Below are 18,506 nucleotides of genomic sequence, written 5' to 3'. Positions count from 1 at the left end.
AGCCCACGGACCAGTACCAGTGCGCGGCCTGGGGGTTGGGGACCACTGCTCTATGGTACCAGAACTGTTTGCCAGACTGCATACTAATCTCTGTATACACTAGTCTCTAAAGTAGTCAGAGTCCCTATGGAAGTAAAACAACCTTAAGTCACTGCAGAATTTTTAAATGGTCACTGTCTGATCTAACTTGGAGTCTTCCCTTTTTGCTATCACAAGAAATCAAAGCCCCTCAGCTGGCTGTTCTTCAATGTCAAAATCCTTGAGGAGGAGGAAGCTTTTCTTCTTTTTATTCCAATCAGAGGAAGCAACCCAGGGCACTCACCAGTGAGGTTAGAGGATAAGGTGGTTCCATTGGAGGTGGGCAGCTCTGAACCTGGTATGACTTTGGTCATGTGGCGTGCGGGTCGAGGGGACCTCTTCTGTTTCTTCCATTTGGATGAATCACTCATGCCTCCTGCTCTCATTTTCAGCTGGAAATATCACATCTCATTAGCACTGGTATTCAAATCAAACTTAAACTCTATCCCTAGAAATTTCCCTTCTCTTAGTTCTACTGGTCCCTAGAGATGGCCTAAACCCTGCAGCTGTGCCAACAGAAGAATCTGGACTATCAGAGCACATTCCTACTCCTCTGACCTGGCTTCTACACTGGCTGCTTCACAGGTCAGCCTGACAACCTCCATGTGGAAGGTTACGTCTGCTTTTAGGCTGGTCATTGACAGGGCCAGCCTTCAAACATCACTCTGCTTCCCTGAGTCCTGGGTGGCAATCTGAGACCTGTAGATGGTGCCCAACCCTCCTGGCAAAAAGGGTAAGGGCAGGGACTTCTTTGCCTGAAACTTTAGATCTATAGGCCCTGAACTCTTGGGCTTTCCTTCTCAATTACCTGCAGAGAAGGCTCCTACTCCTAGTTCTTATCCAACTATGAGAGCCTACTGCTTCCCAGCTAGACTTTTAGCTTTCCCATTGTTTCATGAACTCGGCCTAGATCTTAAAAATACCCCTTAATGTCTGGAATTTCTGCATCAAAGTGGTCAAAGCCTCATTCCTTGGAGTTAAGAAAGGAGTGGCATTTCATTTGGTTTGTAGAGTTGAGGATGGAGGGTCATGTCATGCTGTTGCTCTGCTCCCATTTTTTTTTTAAATTCATTATAGAGAGGGGAGAGAGGGGAGGGGGGAGGAGCAGGAAGCATCAACTCCCATATGTGCCTTGACCAGGCAAGCCCAGGGTTTTGAACCGGCAACCTCAGCGTTTCCAGGTTGACGCTTTATCCACTGTGCCACCACAGGTCAGGCGCTCTGCTCCCAATTTTTATATATCAGTGGGACCTTCTCATGTGGGATCTTTCTAGATGCAAGTCTATGCTTTCAGATGGTGAGACTACTGATTTCTTAGACCTTTGCTCTATTATTCCGTTTCACTCTCTCTCTTGCTGTATTTTTATTTTTATTTTTCCTATAACTTCCTTTTAGTCACAAAGTGACTAAAATCTCTATCATCTGTTGACTACTCTAGGATATGTTTTCAAGCATTTTCTCCAACCTGAGTTCACAGTGGCTTTGTTTAGGCCTATTTTGCTCTCCTGGTCCTGATGCTTTCTCAGTTAGGATTTGAAACCAGTCCCTCTACAGAGTTATACCAAACTATTCCTAGATTGACTGATGGGTCATTCCTGGGTTGGGCAATAGCAATTTTCTTCCAGGAACCATTAGAATGACTCTAAATACAGTAGAACTACTTTTCCTTCCTGCTTCTTTCTAAATGCTGAATATACCTATTATTATCCTTGGCCTGTTCAATTTTTTCTGATATTTGGGGAGTAGGACCCAAGTAGGCCCCCTTCCTCAAGTTCCCCCAAGTCCTCTAGAACCTGGATAATCTTTAATACCTTACTTAGAAACTACCTAATTCTTTACTCCCTACCCATAGCTCTCTACCCATAAGGGAGAGAAGTCCAGGAGCTAAGCTAAGCTCTGTCCCTAGCTTTTAGTAACATAGCAATACCTCTGCATAGTCACATATTGTCTGTCCGTCTCCAAATGCCTGCAGTCATATGCCTATAATGGAGCTTCAAGTACTCTCTGAGCACTGTGGCTAAGCAGGAAATAGGATAATATCTACAGAAACCACTAAGGCTCCTCTGAGTCAAGTTCATGATAAAAAATGTTCTGGAGGTAAAAGTCATCCAAACATAAATACAGGTAAGATGACCAAAAGATCAATGAGGGAAAACAATAACATCTTGGCATTGGCAATTGTCACTGAGCTCCAAAAAGTACTAACATCTGGATATACTGTATTTTTTGCTCCATAAGACACACTTTTTCCCCTCCCAAAAGTGGAGGGGAAAATGCCCGGGTGTCTTATGGAGCAAAAAATACGGTATTTTATTAAATATTTTAACACATCATTTGGTTCAGAATATTTTTTTTCTTGTTTTCCTCCTTAAAACTCTAGGTGCATCTTATGGAGTGAAAAATGTACTTTTATGAGACAGCCTTTCTCTCCATTTCAGGGACTCTAGGCAGTCCTACTGCCTAGAGATGCCAGTTGCTTGTTAAGATTCCTTCTCATACTAGGATCAGTCTTTGCTGTTTTATTCTCTATCATCAGTCAATCTAGCTCCATCATAATCATTTAATGAATATTCTCTGCCTCCTGGCTGGAGTATGAGCCAGAGGCTACCAGTACTCACAAATGTCTCAGCCTTTAAAAAGAATAGCTGTGCTCCCTGTCCTAAGGTTCTAAGGTAGAAGCTTGGCAGTAGATATGCATGGAACCCTCACCACCATATTCATATAACTCTGTATTTCCAAAGGACAGTATTAAGTTTTACAAAGAAAGAGCAGATCCTATATTAATAATCACGGCAAAATGCTGGGTAGCCAATGAAAAGGTCTGCAACTTGAGATTATTAGGTAAGCACACAAATGGAACTTGAGGCAATGCATGCAAAGGGAACAAAGGCTTATGGACCATCTAGCCAGGTATATACACGCACACTATTGTGACAGAAAGGCTAGACAGCCCATACCGCCTTCTTTCCCTATTCCTTCTAAGGCAGGGAGATGGGTATTCATCTTTAGCTTGGACCTCTTCACTAAGTTCCCATACATCTTGACTTTAAAGGATAGAGGGCATCTTTGCAGATCCATGTTTCCCAGTATCCTCGGCTATCCTGGCAGGTGGCTCCTTTCCACCCATCTAGTTTTAAACATTGAAATGATCTCTTTAATGGTAACAACAACAACAACAAAAGACCCCCAACTAGATGGACTACCCTTTCCCTCTAAACCCAGTTCAGGTATGAATATAGAGTCAAGGACTATGCTTAAGCTCTCTATGCCAGCTGTGAGACAGAAAAAGGGTAGAGAGGGAAGGCTCTTGCTTGGAGAAGCCTCATAGTTCCCCTAGAAATGGTAGATATTAAGCCTCCCCACAATATGTCAGCAGGACCCAGGCTCTCTATCTAGGTTCACAATATAGTACCAGTTCAAGGATTTCTTCTGCCTCCAGGCAACTGGATGCCCCAGGAAAATTATCAACACTGCAAAGCTACAAATACATGCAATTCTTCCAAAGCCATGCAGTGTTATTAGGGAGGGGTAAGTTGTGCTCGACACAATGGAAATGGGACCCAGATGTTACATATAAGAAATAAACATTTAAATAAATAAGAGGGGAAAAGGTGAGGGAGAAGGAGAGAGACCTTGAGGTTCTTAAAGAGTAGTACCCTCTCTAACTGGTTCAGGGCTTTGGTCTGCTCCCCACTACTTAGCTCCAGTTTGTTGAGGAGACATGGAGAAATCTGTGAAAGACAGGCAAACGAATGATTTAAACAGAGTGAAATAAACTCAGACACATGCCAACAAGGCACAGAGCAGGAATGGGGATGGATGGCAGGGGAGAGGGGAAGGTCAGGTGCATGCATGCACCAAACAGCCAAGGGTTATCTCCATGGGCAGAACCTCTGAGGCAGGCATCCCCAAACTACGGCCCGCGGGCCACATGCGGCCCCCTGAGGCCATTTATCTGGCCCCCCGCCACACTTTCGGAAGGGGCACCTCTTTGATTGGTGGTCAGTGAGAGGAGCACTGTATGTGGTGGCCCTCCAACAGTCTGAGGGACAGTGAACTGGCCCTCTGTGTAAAAAGTTTGGGGACCCCTGCGGAGTCTAAGGGCTGCACGCAGAATCTTCATGGGAGGCCTGAGAAGTCCAGGGCTTCCGTTCAAGAGAGCAAGAGGCCATTCTTCTGACCACCATTCCTCTAACAGTTTGAGAACCTTCTGATCCGGACTCAGGTTTGATTTGTCTCATCAATGGAGACTAGCCCAAGCATGAGCCCAGTCTGATCCAGCATTAGGGTGGGATTTGGGACACAGACTCTCTAGGCCCCTACCTGCTGACAAGGCTGGGCCCTGAGGGGACAGCAGGTCTTTCCCCTCTATCAACATACATTTTTAGCCCAACCCGGTGAGCTTAATCCAGTTTTTTAGGACAGACGGGCTCATCAGCTTATGTAGTAGGTCAACAAAATAGGCTGGAAAGAAAAGGTTGGGGGAGGAGAAGTATCTGGGAAAGAAAAAATTTCTCACTAAAGCTGTGATAGCTATTTCTGGATTCCAAGCAGATCTGTCTAGGCCAGGGGTTGGGAACCTATGGCTCGTGAGCCAGATGTGGTTCTTTTGATGGCTGCACCTGGCTCGCAGACAAATCTTTAATTAAAAAAAAATAATGTTAAAAATATAAAAATTCTTGTATTACAATCCATTCATTTCCTACCACTCATGTTCATGGTTGTGGGTGGCTGGAGTCAATCACAGCTGTCCTCCGGGACAACACCAAATTTTTATTGGATGATGCATAACATACATGGGTCGTTGCATGGCTCTCATGGAATTACATTTTAAAATATGTGGCGTTCATGGCTCTCTCAGCCAAAAAGGTTCCTGACCCCTGGTATAGGCAAAAGCATGTTTTTGCTAAGCAGGGGTATTTGGGAAAATCCCCATAGCATAGACATTGGGGGATGAAGGTTTGGATGAAGGACAGGAGGTCATACCTTTTTCATGTTGGTCCCCACATAGTTCTTGGGTTCTTCTTTAAACTGAGGTAACCTATAGTACAGAGAATCCCATGTACTGTCATTAGGAATAACAAATCTCCCCTTCCATGCCAGTCACAGCCCAAAGATGCTCTGGGCCAGGGCATGCCTGTCTCTTAGGAATAGCTAGAAAAAAAGCAGGCTAATTTCATCCTTTATAGAGCTTCATCAAAGAGCCACAGGAATTGGGGGATGTATGACATAGACATTTTCTTTTTAAGAAAGAAGGCAGTCATCAGGGCAAAGTAGCTAAGTGCCCTTGGAGTCTGGAGGCTCTTTTCATCCTTAAACTGACTCATTCATGCTTCACTTGTTAAGTATTGCTGAAAGCTACGAGATGGGGAGAGGGCAGCCAATCAAAACCCCAGGAGACTGGGCATAGGATGAGGAGTAAAAGGCAGGTTGAAGTTTTGAAACCAGGAAATTTGAGCCAGAGTACTAAGAAACTCTTCGCAGCAGGGTCCAGGGGCAGATCTAGTCTGCAGATAATAAGGATTATTATTTATAGATCTGAGAACAAAAATAAATCCCAGGAAGAGGCCTTTTTTTTTTTTTTAAATTTTTTTTTGCATTTTTCTGAAGCTGGAAACAGGGAGAGACAGTCAGACAGACTCCCGCATGCACCTGACCGGGATCCACCTGGCACGCCCACCGTGGGGCGATGCTCTGCCCATCCTGGGCGTCGCCATGTTGCGACCAGAGCCACTCTAGCGCCTGGGGCAGAGGCCACAGAGCCATCCCCAGCGCCCGGGCCATCTTTGCTCCAATGAAGCCTTGGCTGCGGGAGGGGAAGAGAGAGACAGAGAGGAAGGCGTGGCGGAGGGGTGGAGAAGCAAATGGGCGCTTCTCCTATGTGCCCTGGCCGGGAATCGAACCCGGGTCCTCCGCACGCTAGGCTGACGCTCTACCTCTGAGCCAACCGGCCAGGGCCCAGGAAGAGGCTTTTAAAAATACAGATTATTTTTTAGACTATTTATTAATTTTAGGTTCATAGCAAAATCAAGTGGAAATTATACTGATTTCCAATATAACCACTGTCTCTACACATGCATAACCTTGCCCATTATCTAATCTCCCTTGAGGGTGGGGGGCTTAAAAAAAAGAGGCGCAGTGGATAGAGCGTCAGACTGGGATGCAGAGGACCCAGGTTCGAGACCCCGAGGTTGCCAGCTTGAGCGTGGGCTCATCTGGTTTGAGCAAAAAGCCCACCAGCTCGAACCCAAGGTCGCTGGCTCCAGCAAGGGGTTACTTGGTCTGCTGAAGGCCCATGGTCAAGGCACATATGAGAAAGCAATCAATGAACAACTAAGGTGTTGCAACGCGCAATGAAAAACTAATGATTGATGCTTCTCATCTCTCTCCGTTCCTGTCTGTCTGTCCCCGTCTATCCCTCTCTCTGATTCACTCTCTGTCTCTGTTAAAAAAAAAAAAAGTCTACTGAAAGGAGGTACAGGAGACATAGTTAGGCATAATATAAAAAGGCCTCCCAGGCCCTAAGTTGAGGGCCTTGACTATGATAACCAACAATCTCTGTTTGCCTGAGAGTGAGGAATTTGTGGAGGATGTGGGACTTTCAGTGCTCAAGTCAGGATAATCTGGGCAGACCAGGATCACTGATCACCCTAGCCCTGGTCTTTTCTCACAGAAATAGGGGCTGAGCTCTTGGAGCTCGGCAACCTGTTCTAGGCTCCCTTGAGTTTGGCTTCTTCTCTGAGTTCCCTTTATCAGATGCTACCTGTACAGAAACAAACACAAGTTTGGGAAGCAGAACAAGGTCTGTCAGCTTAGATCAAATAACCCTCTGCCTCCTCCTGAGGCCAAGCCGGTTCCCTCCTCCTTCTCCCTTGATTGGTAACCCTGGACCCAGAGAAGTACCCCCATCTATAATTCCATTGGCTTCTGATGTGCTGTGGGGTTGGCCAGGTCCCTGAAGTGGCTATGTGAAAGCAGGCAGGCTCAAGAGGCCTGGGCAGCAGGGCTGAAGCAAACAGCAGCAGGTTTACCTTGTGAAGAGCAGCTGCACCATGTCTACGAGAGTGTGCTCTGCGGATTTTCTCAATAACTCTGCACAGGCAAAAACAAATAACACAGGTGTCATTACTTGCTGTGCTATTATCAGGAGGCTTCTCAGAGCAGACTCCCCTCCAAACCTTGTTTACCAAGGATTATGCCAAACTTATTAAAACCAGCTCCATCCAACTCAGCCTGGCAGCCATAACTTCATTGGACCACTAGGTGGCACTACTGAGTCAGAAAAAGGGAGACGTGTTCTAGGGGTGGTAGATTGGTGTCAATCTCAGAAACCCCAAGGGAGGGAGATTTGGTGCCTGGGCTGAATTAGTCGGGGATCTATACTAATTCTTGTCCTGGCACAATCAGCTAAGTCTCTATTCTAGCTGCACAACAAACAGTCAAGTACAGAGATACTTCTAGACCCGATAGCTCCACAAGATAAGTGATGAAGATACCCTGAGTTTTCCATCTGTCTGGGTACAGGAACATCATCCTGTATTCATACTCACAATGGCCCCAGGAATGGTGAAGGGCCCAATAGTCAAGCACCTACCACTGAGCCTCATTTCAAAGCAGATTCGGAAGCAAGACTGCATAATCTCACATACAGATTCATTGGTTAGGTGGACACCCACTGGGGTCAGCAAGAGAGTCCGCAGCACCTACCAGGAAGGAAATACTGTGATAAACGAGGTAGACAATGTGAAGAGGGGTGTACCTGAGGAGCGAGAAGCTGCCTCCTGTTCCTCTAGATACCTACAAAAGCACTCGGGTTAAAAGAGAGGTCAGCAAGAACGCTGACCTTACTTCAGTTTGGGAAGGGTGTCTCCCAGAAGCTTGTGTTGGGAACTATGTCTTTACTCTACATGACCATGACACAGTTCAGCATTCTTTTGAGCCCTTGCCTGCAAGCCCAACAGATGAATGGCACAGACACAGGTTGCCAGAGGTACAAGTATATTGAGGGGTTCCAGTATTTGATATCAATTCATTTAAAGCTTTTAATTATTTTCTTTAGAAAAAGCTTTTACTTTAGGTACTTTGTTTGGAAACAAAGTAGGTCCCTTACCCCTGTGGAGTCAAAACACAGCTTCATGCCGCTGGCAGGCTGGCAGCCTGGGGTTAAGTAGAGCCAGCAGCATCAGCTCCTGGCCATTAGCCTAACTGCTCTTTCCCCTCCATTTACCTGAAGGATTTTCATCAGGACAACCTCATCGCTGGCAGGATCCGTGCCCACAAAACGGGCGTGAGTGACAGCATCTGCCATGTTCTCCATGCCCTCTGCTGTGCCCTCATGAGTGGGATCTGCTCCAATGAAAAAGGAAAGATTACATGATGTGGAGAGGAGAGAAAAGGCAAGACATCCTGCCTACAGACTGCTTTGAGAGACTTTGGTTTTCTCTTCTCCAAGTTCCTAACTCATGGTTCCTTGGGTTACCTGAGAATTTTTGCCAGTAAACGACTTCAATGAGCTGCTCAGCACAAACTCCACCATGTAAAACAGTGGTTCTAAAACTTAAGCATATATCAAATCACTTGTATGGTTTGTTAAAAATATAAATTGCTGGGCCCACTCTCAGAAGTTTTGTTAAGCAGGTCTAGAGTGAGAGCTGAGAATTTGCATTCTTAACAAGATCCCAGGTGGTGTTAACACTGCCTCAGGAAACCTCACTTTGAGAATCACTGGACTGAAGCTACTCAGTTCATAGAGAAGGGGCCTGGAAATATGAGGTTTTGGCCCAGAGCAAGGGCTGAGTAGGCAAGACCTTTGAAGGCCAAGGTTGCAGCCTTTCTCTTTTTTTTATTATTATTTATTTTATTTTTTATTTTTATTTATTCATTTTAGAGAGGAGAGAGAGAGGGAGAGAGAGACAGAGACGGGGGGAGGAGCTGGAAGCATCAACTCCCGTATGTGCCTTGACCAGGCAAGCCCAGGGTTTCGAACCGGCGACCTTAGCATTTCCAGGTCGACGCTTTATCCACTGCGCCACCACAGGTCAGGCAGCCTTTCTCTTTTCATGTGTTCTCCTTTAACACATCCCTCTCTGGTTGCTCTTGGAGTTTTGTGTCCGGATGCCGCTGATGTAGGGAAGTAGGAGAAAGAGATAGACAGTCACTGCTGCCAATACTCATATGTGGGTGTCATATTACAGCAAATCAGAGACCTCTTCCTGCTTTGCTTTCATTGTTAAAACAGTATGACACGGAGCATGAATCCTGTAACCTGCGTAACTAAACAGGCATTAGGACAGAAAAGGGACAAACTAAACTGGACTGGGAGCTGGCTACTTGGGGTGTGGGAGGGAGCAAGAATTTCAGCTGTGACTAAGAAAAGTGGAGAAGCTGGAGGTCAGACAATGAGCACCATGCTGGAAGCTAACACAAATGCTACCAAGGGGGGAAGCCCTACTCCATTCATGTGTTAAATATCCACAAGGAATAGCCAAAGAAGTGGCCTCCCCGAAGGCCTACAAGGGTCCTGAGAACTATCAGGATTGTCCTTGAGAGGAGAGCATAATTAAGAAAAAAGGTGTAGGGACATGACAGAGCTTTGCTGACAGAAAGTTGCCCTAGGGGTAGCATGGCGTAATGCAGGAGCACCTTCTAGTTCAGTGGTTCTCAATCTGTAGGTCGCGACCCGGAGGGGGTCGAACACCAAAACACAGGGGTTGCCTAAAGCCATCGGAAATTTCCGCTGTTCTAGTTTAAAGTGGTGGAAATTATAAGAAATTCTTACCATTTCCTCTTTCCTGTTATCTGAAATTAACAGAGCTCTTGAGCCTAAAGCTCAGAAGCTAACTGAGAAGTCAAAACATTTGTCTTGCAACAATAAACCAGAAGACTTTCTTTAATTGTGGGTGGTTTTCATCTTTCTTTTTTCATTTTTTTGATTTTCTTTTTTGTCCTGGTTAGTCTCTGACAGATTGTTTTTGTCCTACTTACAACATGCCTTTACTCAGCATCAGGAGTGGCTACTTTCAGATCAAGCAGAAGGAACCCAATTTTATGATGATATGTACTATATGGGGTGAACCAGGTCCTTCTACCACTTCAATTCTCCTTGTTTCTCCCAATCAACACACATAGCCCTACACAGGCACACTCTGCCTTATTGCATTTATTTCACTTTATTGCACTTCATACATGTTGCGTTTTGTAGAAATTGAAGGCAAGTCCTCCCAAGAGCAAACTAACCCGCAATATCTCTGAGGTATGCCTATACTATCATATCAATAACCCTTGCCTGAATCCTCTCTCTCAGCTCTGCCCAAAAAGGACAGCCAACCCTGTTTTTTTTCAGGCCTCCAGGGACCTTTCCTTGCATAGTAAACCCAGGTCCTTCCCAGTGTTGTATGGTGTTTCAGCTCACTGAATGGCAGCCATGCTCCCACCTCACAAGATTCCTAGGGGCCCATTTCCTCCCCTCTTCAGTAATCTCCCTTACTGAAGTAGTTTAAGCTCTACCAATCTTTTTTGTAGCTCTTATCCTCTGAGCTTGAATAAAGTAGCAAAGTCAATTTTCTAAAAAGGCAGGTAAGAGTGACAGGTCTTTAGAACCATAGGCATGGCCCATCAGTAAGCCAGGCAATCAATGTCATAAATCCAATGTCACAAATGGCAACGGTGTGGGGCTGGATAAAAGAGTGGTCCTTGGAGTAAGATCTGAAATAATCATAAAAGTCCTGGGTCGCAGGATTGAGGGGTGGTGGTAATTTCTTCTAGAAGGGCAGCCTAAACAAAAGAATGTTTGGCTTGGGCTCACTTAGTAGACCTCGTGTTACCCAGATCCCTTCCTTTGTCCTTCTTTCTTGGCCACTCTGGAGCAGACTGCAGGGAAATCTGCCAGTCTCATCTCCTTTGCCTGCTGGCTTTCATATACTCCTTCCTGCTCCATTTCTCATGCCCACTGCAATCACCACCTCCAGCATTTTCTTTTCCCACCACAGGAAACTCAGTGACCAGCTGGCTTGAGGTCTCCAATGACCAGTTTGTCTGCCAAGTCCAGGAAGGGGAGAGAGTTCCACAAACAGGAGAGCAGAGGGAAAAGACACAGAGGGCAGCTGCTGGAGGCTGTGAGGAGAGATGACCTGCAGGTGGTGCTCAGGACAAGGCTGGAAGTAGCTGGGCCTGAATTTTGCTTAGGAAAAGTATGAAGCTAGGACTAGGATGCCTGGAGGGGCTGGTGTACCTATTCAGAAACTAGCTGGCACCTGAGATTCTTGCTCAGGATCTTGGAATACTTCAGCTAAGCAAACCCAACTTTCTAGAAAAGATGAATGGTTTTCTTACTCTAACTGTGGCCATTTTTCTTTCTGGCTAGCTTCAGTCTGAGCTGCCTCTTTTCTGATCTTTCTACTTAGAAACAAAGACAGTTACCTGTTTTTCATGTTCCTTACCCTTGCACATGAATTGTCAATAGGGGAAAAAGGAATTCAGGATCCTGAGTGATAAGACCAACCAAAAAGGGATCCAAAGGAGACACCATAAACAAATTCAGAGATAAATAGACTGGATAAAATATTTGGGCTATACTGGGAGAAAATATTTGTAATACTCTGATAGACAATAGGTTAGTATTCCTACTATTTAAAAAACTTCTATAGATTGATAAGAAAAACAAAAACAACTCAATAAAATAATAGGCAAAAGAGAAAAAAGCAAAATATACAACCTCAAGGAAATGAAAACAACAAAATACCAGTTTTCACCCACCAAATTAGCACAAATGAAGACTACTGAAGCCCTGATTGGGTAACTCAGTTGGTTAGAGCATCGCCCATATGCAAAGGTTTTAGGTTCAATCCCTGATCAGAGCACATACAAGAATCAAACAGTGAATTCATAAATGAGTGGAACAAAGTTGATATTTCTCTCTTTCTCTCTCTCTAAAATCAATCAATAAAAAAGTTTTAAAAAAGAATACTGCTAATATGCAATGTTGGTGACAGAGTGGGGAAGTGGAAACTCTCAAACATTACTGTTGGAAGTACAAATGCTATAATCTTTTAGGAAAACAACCTATGAGAATGCAGTAAGCACATACAAAAGGAAAATTAATAAATAGGATTTTTGAACAAGGATGCTTATTTCAGCATTTATAATGGTTCAAAATAGGAAACAACCTAAATAGTAAATGTTAATCAATATGATAATGATTGGATTGTGTTATATCTATTCTATAGAAATTATATGGCTACTAAAAAGAAAAAAACTTTACCAGGGCCAAGGAGAAAATGGTGTACTACTGCTTACTAGTTAAGAGTTTCTTTTTGGTGTGATGAAAAAGTTTAGGAAATAGATGGTGTTGATGGTTGCGTAACATTGTGAATGTAATTAAATGCAACTTTATAATTGATTTAAATGGATAATTTTATGCATGACCAGGCAGTGGTGCAGCGAATAGAGTGTCGAACTGGGATGTGGAGGACCCAGGTTCGAGACCCCGAGGTCTCTGGCTTGAGTTTGGGCTCATCTGGGTTGAGCAAAGCTCACCAGCTTGGACCCAAGGTCACTGGCTCGAGCAAGGGGTCACTTGGTCTGCTGTAGCCCCCCGGTCAAGGCACATATGAGAAATCAATCAATGGACAACTAAGGAACCGCCACAAAGAACTGATGTTTCTCATCTCTCTCCCTTCCTCCTGTCTTTCTGTCCCTATCTGTCCCTCTCTCTGTCTCTGCCACAAAAAAATAAATAAATGGATAATTTTACATTATACATACATACACACACAACAATAAAAAAAGAATATACAAACTTTCAATTACAAAATAGGTTCTGGGGTGTAATGTCAGCATGGTTACTATAGTTAACAATACAGTATTGTGTATTTGAAAGTAGCTAAGACAGATCTTACCAGTTTTCATCACAAGAAAAAAAATTGTAACCATATGTTAACTAAAGTTATTGTTGCAATCATTTCACAACATATACATATAGCAAATCATTGTGTTGTGTACTTTAATACAATGTTATATGTCAATTGTATCTCAATAAAACTGAGGTGGGGGAATCTGAGAGATTTTTTGGTTAATACTAAATCAGATAAAGTAAAAAAGAAGATATGTAGCATATAATCCTATTTTATTTTTATTTTTAAAAAAGACAGTACTCGCCTGACCAGGCGGTGGCGCAGTGGATAGAGCGTCGGACTGGGATGCGGAGGACCCAGGTTCGAGACCCCGAGGTCACCAGCTTGAGCGCGGGCTCATCTGGTTTGAGCAAAGCTCACCAGCTTGAGCCCAAGGTCGCTGGCTTGAGCAAGGGGTCACTCGGTCTGCTGTAGCTCCACAGTCAAGGCACATATGAGAAAGCAATCAATGAACAACTAAGTGCCACAAGGAAAAACTGATGACTGATGCTTCTCATCTCTCTGTGTTCCTGTCTGTCTGTCCCTACCTATCCCTCTCTCTGACTCTCACTCTGTCTCTGTAAAAAAAAAAAAAAAAAAAAAAGACAGTACTCTCTACATAGTTATATACATATAGAGAAAGGTATAGAAAGACTCAAATCAGTCTGTTAACATTATTTGCCTAAGGAAGGAGTAGCATTAAGGTAAAGGAGAGTCCATTAACTTTTCTTTTAGACAGCTCTTTATTGTTTATCTTATTAAAATAAGGCTGCATTACTTTTAAAAATAGTTGCCTGACCGGTAGTGGCATAGTAGATCAAGTGTTGACCTGAGACGCTGAGGACCCTAATTCAAAACTCCAAAGTCGCCAGCTTGAGCATGGGCTCATCCAGCTTGAGCACAGGCTCACCAGCTTGAGTGCAGGGTTGCCGGCTTGAGCATGGGATCATCAACAAGATCCCATAGTTGCTGGCCTGAAGCCCAAGGTCACTGGCTTGAGCAAGGAGGTCACTGGCTCCGCTTGACCCCCCCCCCCCCACTCTGGGTCAAGGCACATTTGAGGAGTAATCAATGAACAACTAAAGTGCCACAACTATGAGTTGATGATTCTCATCTCTCTCCCTTCCTGTCTCTCACTAAAGAATGAACAAACAAACAAAAACCACAAAAAACTTTAAAAACATACCAAACCAATTGGCCTATGGTGGCTAGGATGTCAGCCTTGAATGCTGAGGTTGCTAGTTTGAAACCCTGAGCTTGCCTGGTTTGAAACCCTGAGCTTGCCTGGTCTAGGTACATATGACAATCAATCAATGAACAACTAAAGTGAGCAACTATGAGTTGATACTTCCCATTCCCCTCCCCTTGTAAAATCAATAAATAAAATATTTATTTCCCCCATTAAATGAGAGTGAGGGAGGCAGAGACATACTCCTGCATGTGCTCTGACTGGGATCCACCTGGCAAGCCCCCTACCAGGACATGCTCTGCCTGTTTGGGCTGTTACTCTGTCGCTAAGCAACAGAGCTATTTTTAGTGCATGAGGCTGGCCATGGAGCCATCCTCAGCGCCCAGGGCCAACTTTGCTCGAACCATTTGAGCCATGGCTGCGGGAGGGGAAAAAGGGGGGAGGGAGGGGTGAAGAAGCAAATGGTTGCTTCTCCTGTGTGGCCTGACCAGGACTCGAACCCAGGACTTCCATACAGCAGACTGACACTCTATCACTGAGCTAACTGGCCAGGGCCAATAAATAAATATATATATATATATATTTTTTACACAGAGACAGAGAGAGAGTCAAAGAGAAGGACAGACAGACAGGAACGGAGAGATGAGAAGCATCAACCATCAGTTTTTCGTTGCGCTTTGCAACACCTTAATTGTTCACTGATTGCTTTCTCATACATGCCTTGACGGCGGGCCTTCGGCAGACCAAGTAACCCCTTGCATGAGCCAGCGACCTTGGGCTCAAGCTGGTGAGCTTTTGCTCAAATCAGATGAGCCCTCGCTCAAGCTGGCGACCTTGGGGTCTCGAACTTGGGTCTTCCGCATCCCAGTCTGACGCTCTATCCACTGCGCCACTGCCCGGTCAGGCAAATCTTTAAAAAAATAAATAAGTAAAGGATAAACCACACCAAACCTCCAACGGCACCCACCATACCTTTAACTCCCTCCAAAGCACAAAGAAATCAGGGTTCCAAGAAACCTCTCCTCCCTCCTCACTCTGCAAAACTCAAGTCAATTAGAAAGATGAGTAGTCAATAATCCTATTTCTCTTCTACAAGGAAACAGATGGCTGGGAAAAACTTTCCAGTATCACCAGCTCATTGCCTAACACCTGTCCAGCCCAGGAAAGGCAGAAAGTGAAGTGCTAAGGTCATCCAAAAAGCCTGAGCTCTTACCTATGAGTGCATAGGACAAGAACTTATTAACAGAGGTGAGTGCCAGTCCAGTGATAGGGCCAGTGGTATCTTCAGAGCGAATCACTTCCAGAAAGGGACGAAGGAACACATTGGGTTCAATTTCTGAGAGTTCTGCAAGAAAATAAACAGAAATGAACAGGTGCCATCTAACAAAAAGCTAAACCCTAGAGAAAGATCTTTCTTATCTGTGTCATGAGGTTGGAGTTCTTTTTACATTTTTATTCTTTTGTGACAGAGACAGAGAGAGGGACAGATAGGGATAGACAGACAGGAAAAGAGAGAGATCAGAAGCATCAATTCTTCGTTGCGGCATTTTAGTTGTTCATTGATTGCTTTCTCACATGTGCCTTGATGGGGGGAGGGGCTACAGCAGACCGAATGACCCCTTGCTCAAGCCAGTGACCTTGGGCTTCAAGCCAGTGACCTTTGGGCCCAAGCCAGCAACAATGGGGTCATGTCTATGATCCCACGCTCAAGCCAATGACCCTGTGCTTAAGCTGGTGAGCCTGCACTCAAGCCAGCAACCTTGGGGTTTCGAACCTAGGTCCTCTGCGTCCCAGTCCAACTCCCTATTTAACGTGCCACTACTTGGTCAGGCAAAGTTCAAGTTCTTAGTTGCTGGATCAATCTTCCTCCCTGTTTTACCTTGAATCAAATCCCAGTCACGATATCATTTAATGTAAAAATTTTAGAATATAGTTGTTAAAGATTAAAAAGCTTAATAAACCACAGTATCATTATCACGGTTTAAAAATGAACATTAAGGCCCTGGCCAGGTGGCTCAGTGGATAAAGTGTCCTCCCTTTGTACCAAGGACATGGGTTTTATCCCCAGTCAGGGCACGTCTGAGAAACACTGAATATACAAGTAAATGGAACTAGGTAGAAGACCGAGTTGATGCTTCTCTCTCTCCCTGCCCCTCTCTCTTTTCTTCTTTCTCTCAATCAACGGAAAAAAAAAATATATATATATATATATATATTTTTTTTTTTTTTGTATTTTTCTGAAGTTGGAAACGGGGAGGCAATCAGACAGACTCCCGCATGCGCCCGACCAGGATCCACCCGGCATGCCCACCAGGGGGCGATGCTCTGCCCATCTGGGGCATTGCTCTGTTGTAACCAGAGCCATTCTAGCGCCTGAGGCAGAGGCCATAGAGCCATCCTCAGCGCCCAGGCCAACTTTGCTCCAATGGAGCCTTGGCTGCGGGAGGGGAAGAGAGAGACAGAGAGGAAGGAGAGGGGGAGGGGTGGAGAAGCAGATGGGTGCTTCTCCTGTGTGCCCTGGCCAGGAATCGAACCCGGGACTCCTGCACACCAGGCCGACGCTCTACCACTGAGCCAACCGGCCAGGGCCTCAATGGGAAAATATTTTAAAAATTAACAATAAGCCCTGGCCAGGTAGCTCAGTTGGTTAGAGCATCATCTCCATACACCAAGGTTGTGGGTTCCATCCCTGGTCAGGGCACATACAAGAATCAACCAATAAATGCATAAAAAAGGGGAATAACAAATCGATGTTTCTTTCCCTCTCTTCTGTTCTCTCTCTAAAATCAACAACAAAAAATAATAAAGCCTTGGCCGGTTCGCTCAGTGGCAGAGCGTCGGCCCAGTGTATGGAAGTCCTGGGTTCGATCCCCAGCCAGGGCACACAGGAGAAGTGCCCATCTGCTTCTCCACCCCTCCCCCTCTCCCTCCTCTCTCTCTCTCTTCCCCTCCTGCAGCCAAGGCTCCATTGGAACAAAGTTGGCCAGGGTGCTGAGGATGGCTCCATGGCCTCTGCCTCAGGTGCTAGAATGACTCCAGTTGCAATGAAGCAATGCCCCAGATGGGGCAGAGCATCGCCCCCTGGTGGGCATGCCAGGTGGATCCCAGTCAGGCACATGTGGGAGTCTGTCTCTCTGCGTCCCCGCTTCTCATTTCAGAAAAATACAAAAAAAAAAAAAAAAAAAAAAAAAAAAAGGTTCAAAAACAAATAATAGCCCTGGCCGGTTGGCTCAGCGGTAGAGCGTTGGCCTGGCGTGCAGGGGTCCCAGGTTCGATTCCCGGCCAGGGCACACAGGAGAAACACCCATCTGCTTCTTCACCCCTTCCCCTCTCCTTCCTCTCTGTCTCTCTCTTCCCCTCCCCCAGCCAAGGCTCCATTGGAGCAAAGATGGCCCGGGCACTGAGGATGGCTCTGTGGCCTCTGCCTCAGGTGCTAGAATGGCTCTGGATGCAACAATGACGCCCCAGAGGGGCAGAGCATCACCCCCTGGTGGGCATGCTGGGTGGATCCCGGTCGGGCGCATGCGGGAGTCTGTCTGACTGCCTCCCTGCTTCCAGCTTCGGAAAAATGAAAAAGAAAAAAAATACCCAACCAAATAATAAAAATTAACAATAAAATGGTTTAGATTATATATATATATATTTTTACCACAATTTAAAAAATAACAATAATTCTTTAAGATCATCAGATATTGCTGGGTCTATTTTCCATGCCCATCCTCCTAGTGATACACAGGTAAAATCAGTGCTGGGATTCAGCTGGTTTGCACCAATTTGGCAGAACTAATACCTAATTTTTTGTTGAGTTCGGTGAACCAGTTGTTAAAATGGCACTTGTCATCAGGGTTCTCTCTAAGGTGGGAGCCTGGGCAGCTGCCCAATGTGGAAATCATAAATTTACATTCCTTACTCTTTTTTTTTTTAATTTTTTATTTTTTACAGAGATAGAGTAAGTCAGAGAGAGGGATAGACAAGGACAGACAGACAGGAACAGAGAGAGATGAGAAGCATCAATCATTAGTTTTTCATTGTGCATTGCAACACTTTAGTTGTTCATTGATTGCTTTCTCATATGTGCCATGACTGTGGGCCTTCAGCAGACCAAGTAACCCCTTGCTAGAGTCAGCGACCTTGGGTTCAAGCTGGTGGGCTTTTGCTCAAACCAGATGAGCCTGCGCTCAAGCTGGCGACCTCGGGGTCTCGAACCTGGGTCCTCTGCATCCCAGTCCGACGCTCTATCCACTGCGCCACTGCCTGGTCAGGCTCCTTACTCTTTTTTAGTGTTCATCTGTGTAACAGCGTATTCAAAGCAGTGTAGTAATATTCATTCCACCCATAGGTGAAAAAAA

General features: G+C 45.1%; 1 protein-coding gene across 11 annotated transcripts in view; it reads right to left on the bottom strand.

Annotated features, from left to right (window-relative positions):
- The window catches only part of GBF1 (golgi brefeldin A resistant guanine nucleotide exchange factor 1), a 173,083-nt gene that overhangs the window by 23,734 nt on the left and 130,843 nt on the right, over positions 1 to 18,506 (bottom strand). For 5 of the 11 annotated variants that reach the window (XM_066240260.1, XM_066240263.1, XM_066240262.1 and 2 more), the window contains exons 4-10: positions 15,371 to 15,502; positions 8,306 to 8,424; positions 7,673 to 7,781; positions 7,110 to 7,170; positions 5,065 to 5,119; positions 3,711 to 3,809; positions 323 to 470 (exon numbers count right to left, since the gene is read on the bottom strand). In XM_066240260.1, coding sequence (XP_066096357.1) covers positions 323 to 470; positions 3,711 to 3,809; positions 5,065 to 5,119; positions 7,110 to 7,170; positions 7,673 to 7,781; positions 8,306 to 8,424; positions 15,371 to 15,502 — 723 coding nt within the window. The remainder of the gene's footprint in view (positions 1 to 322; positions 471 to 3,710; positions 3,810 to 5,064; positions 5,120 to 7,109; positions 7,171 to 7,672; positions 7,782 to 8,305; positions 8,425 to 15,370; positions 15,503 to 18,506) is intronic. The other 6 variants (XM_066240268.1, XM_066240270.1, XM_066240269.1 and 3 more) reach the window with 2 other exon arrangements.

This window comes from Saccopteryx bilineata, chromosome 7, assembly GCF_036850765.1.
Source record: "Saccopteryx bilineata isolate mSacBil1 chromosome 7, mSacBil1_pri_phased_curated, whole genome shotgun sequence".
Classification (NCBI taxonomy): domain Eukaryota; kingdom Metazoa; phylum Chordata; class Mammalia; order Chiroptera; family Emballonuridae; genus Saccopteryx; species Saccopteryx bilineata.
The sequence above is the reverse complement of the archived record's forward strand: the minus strand, read 5'-3'. Positions and strand labels throughout refer to the sequence as shown.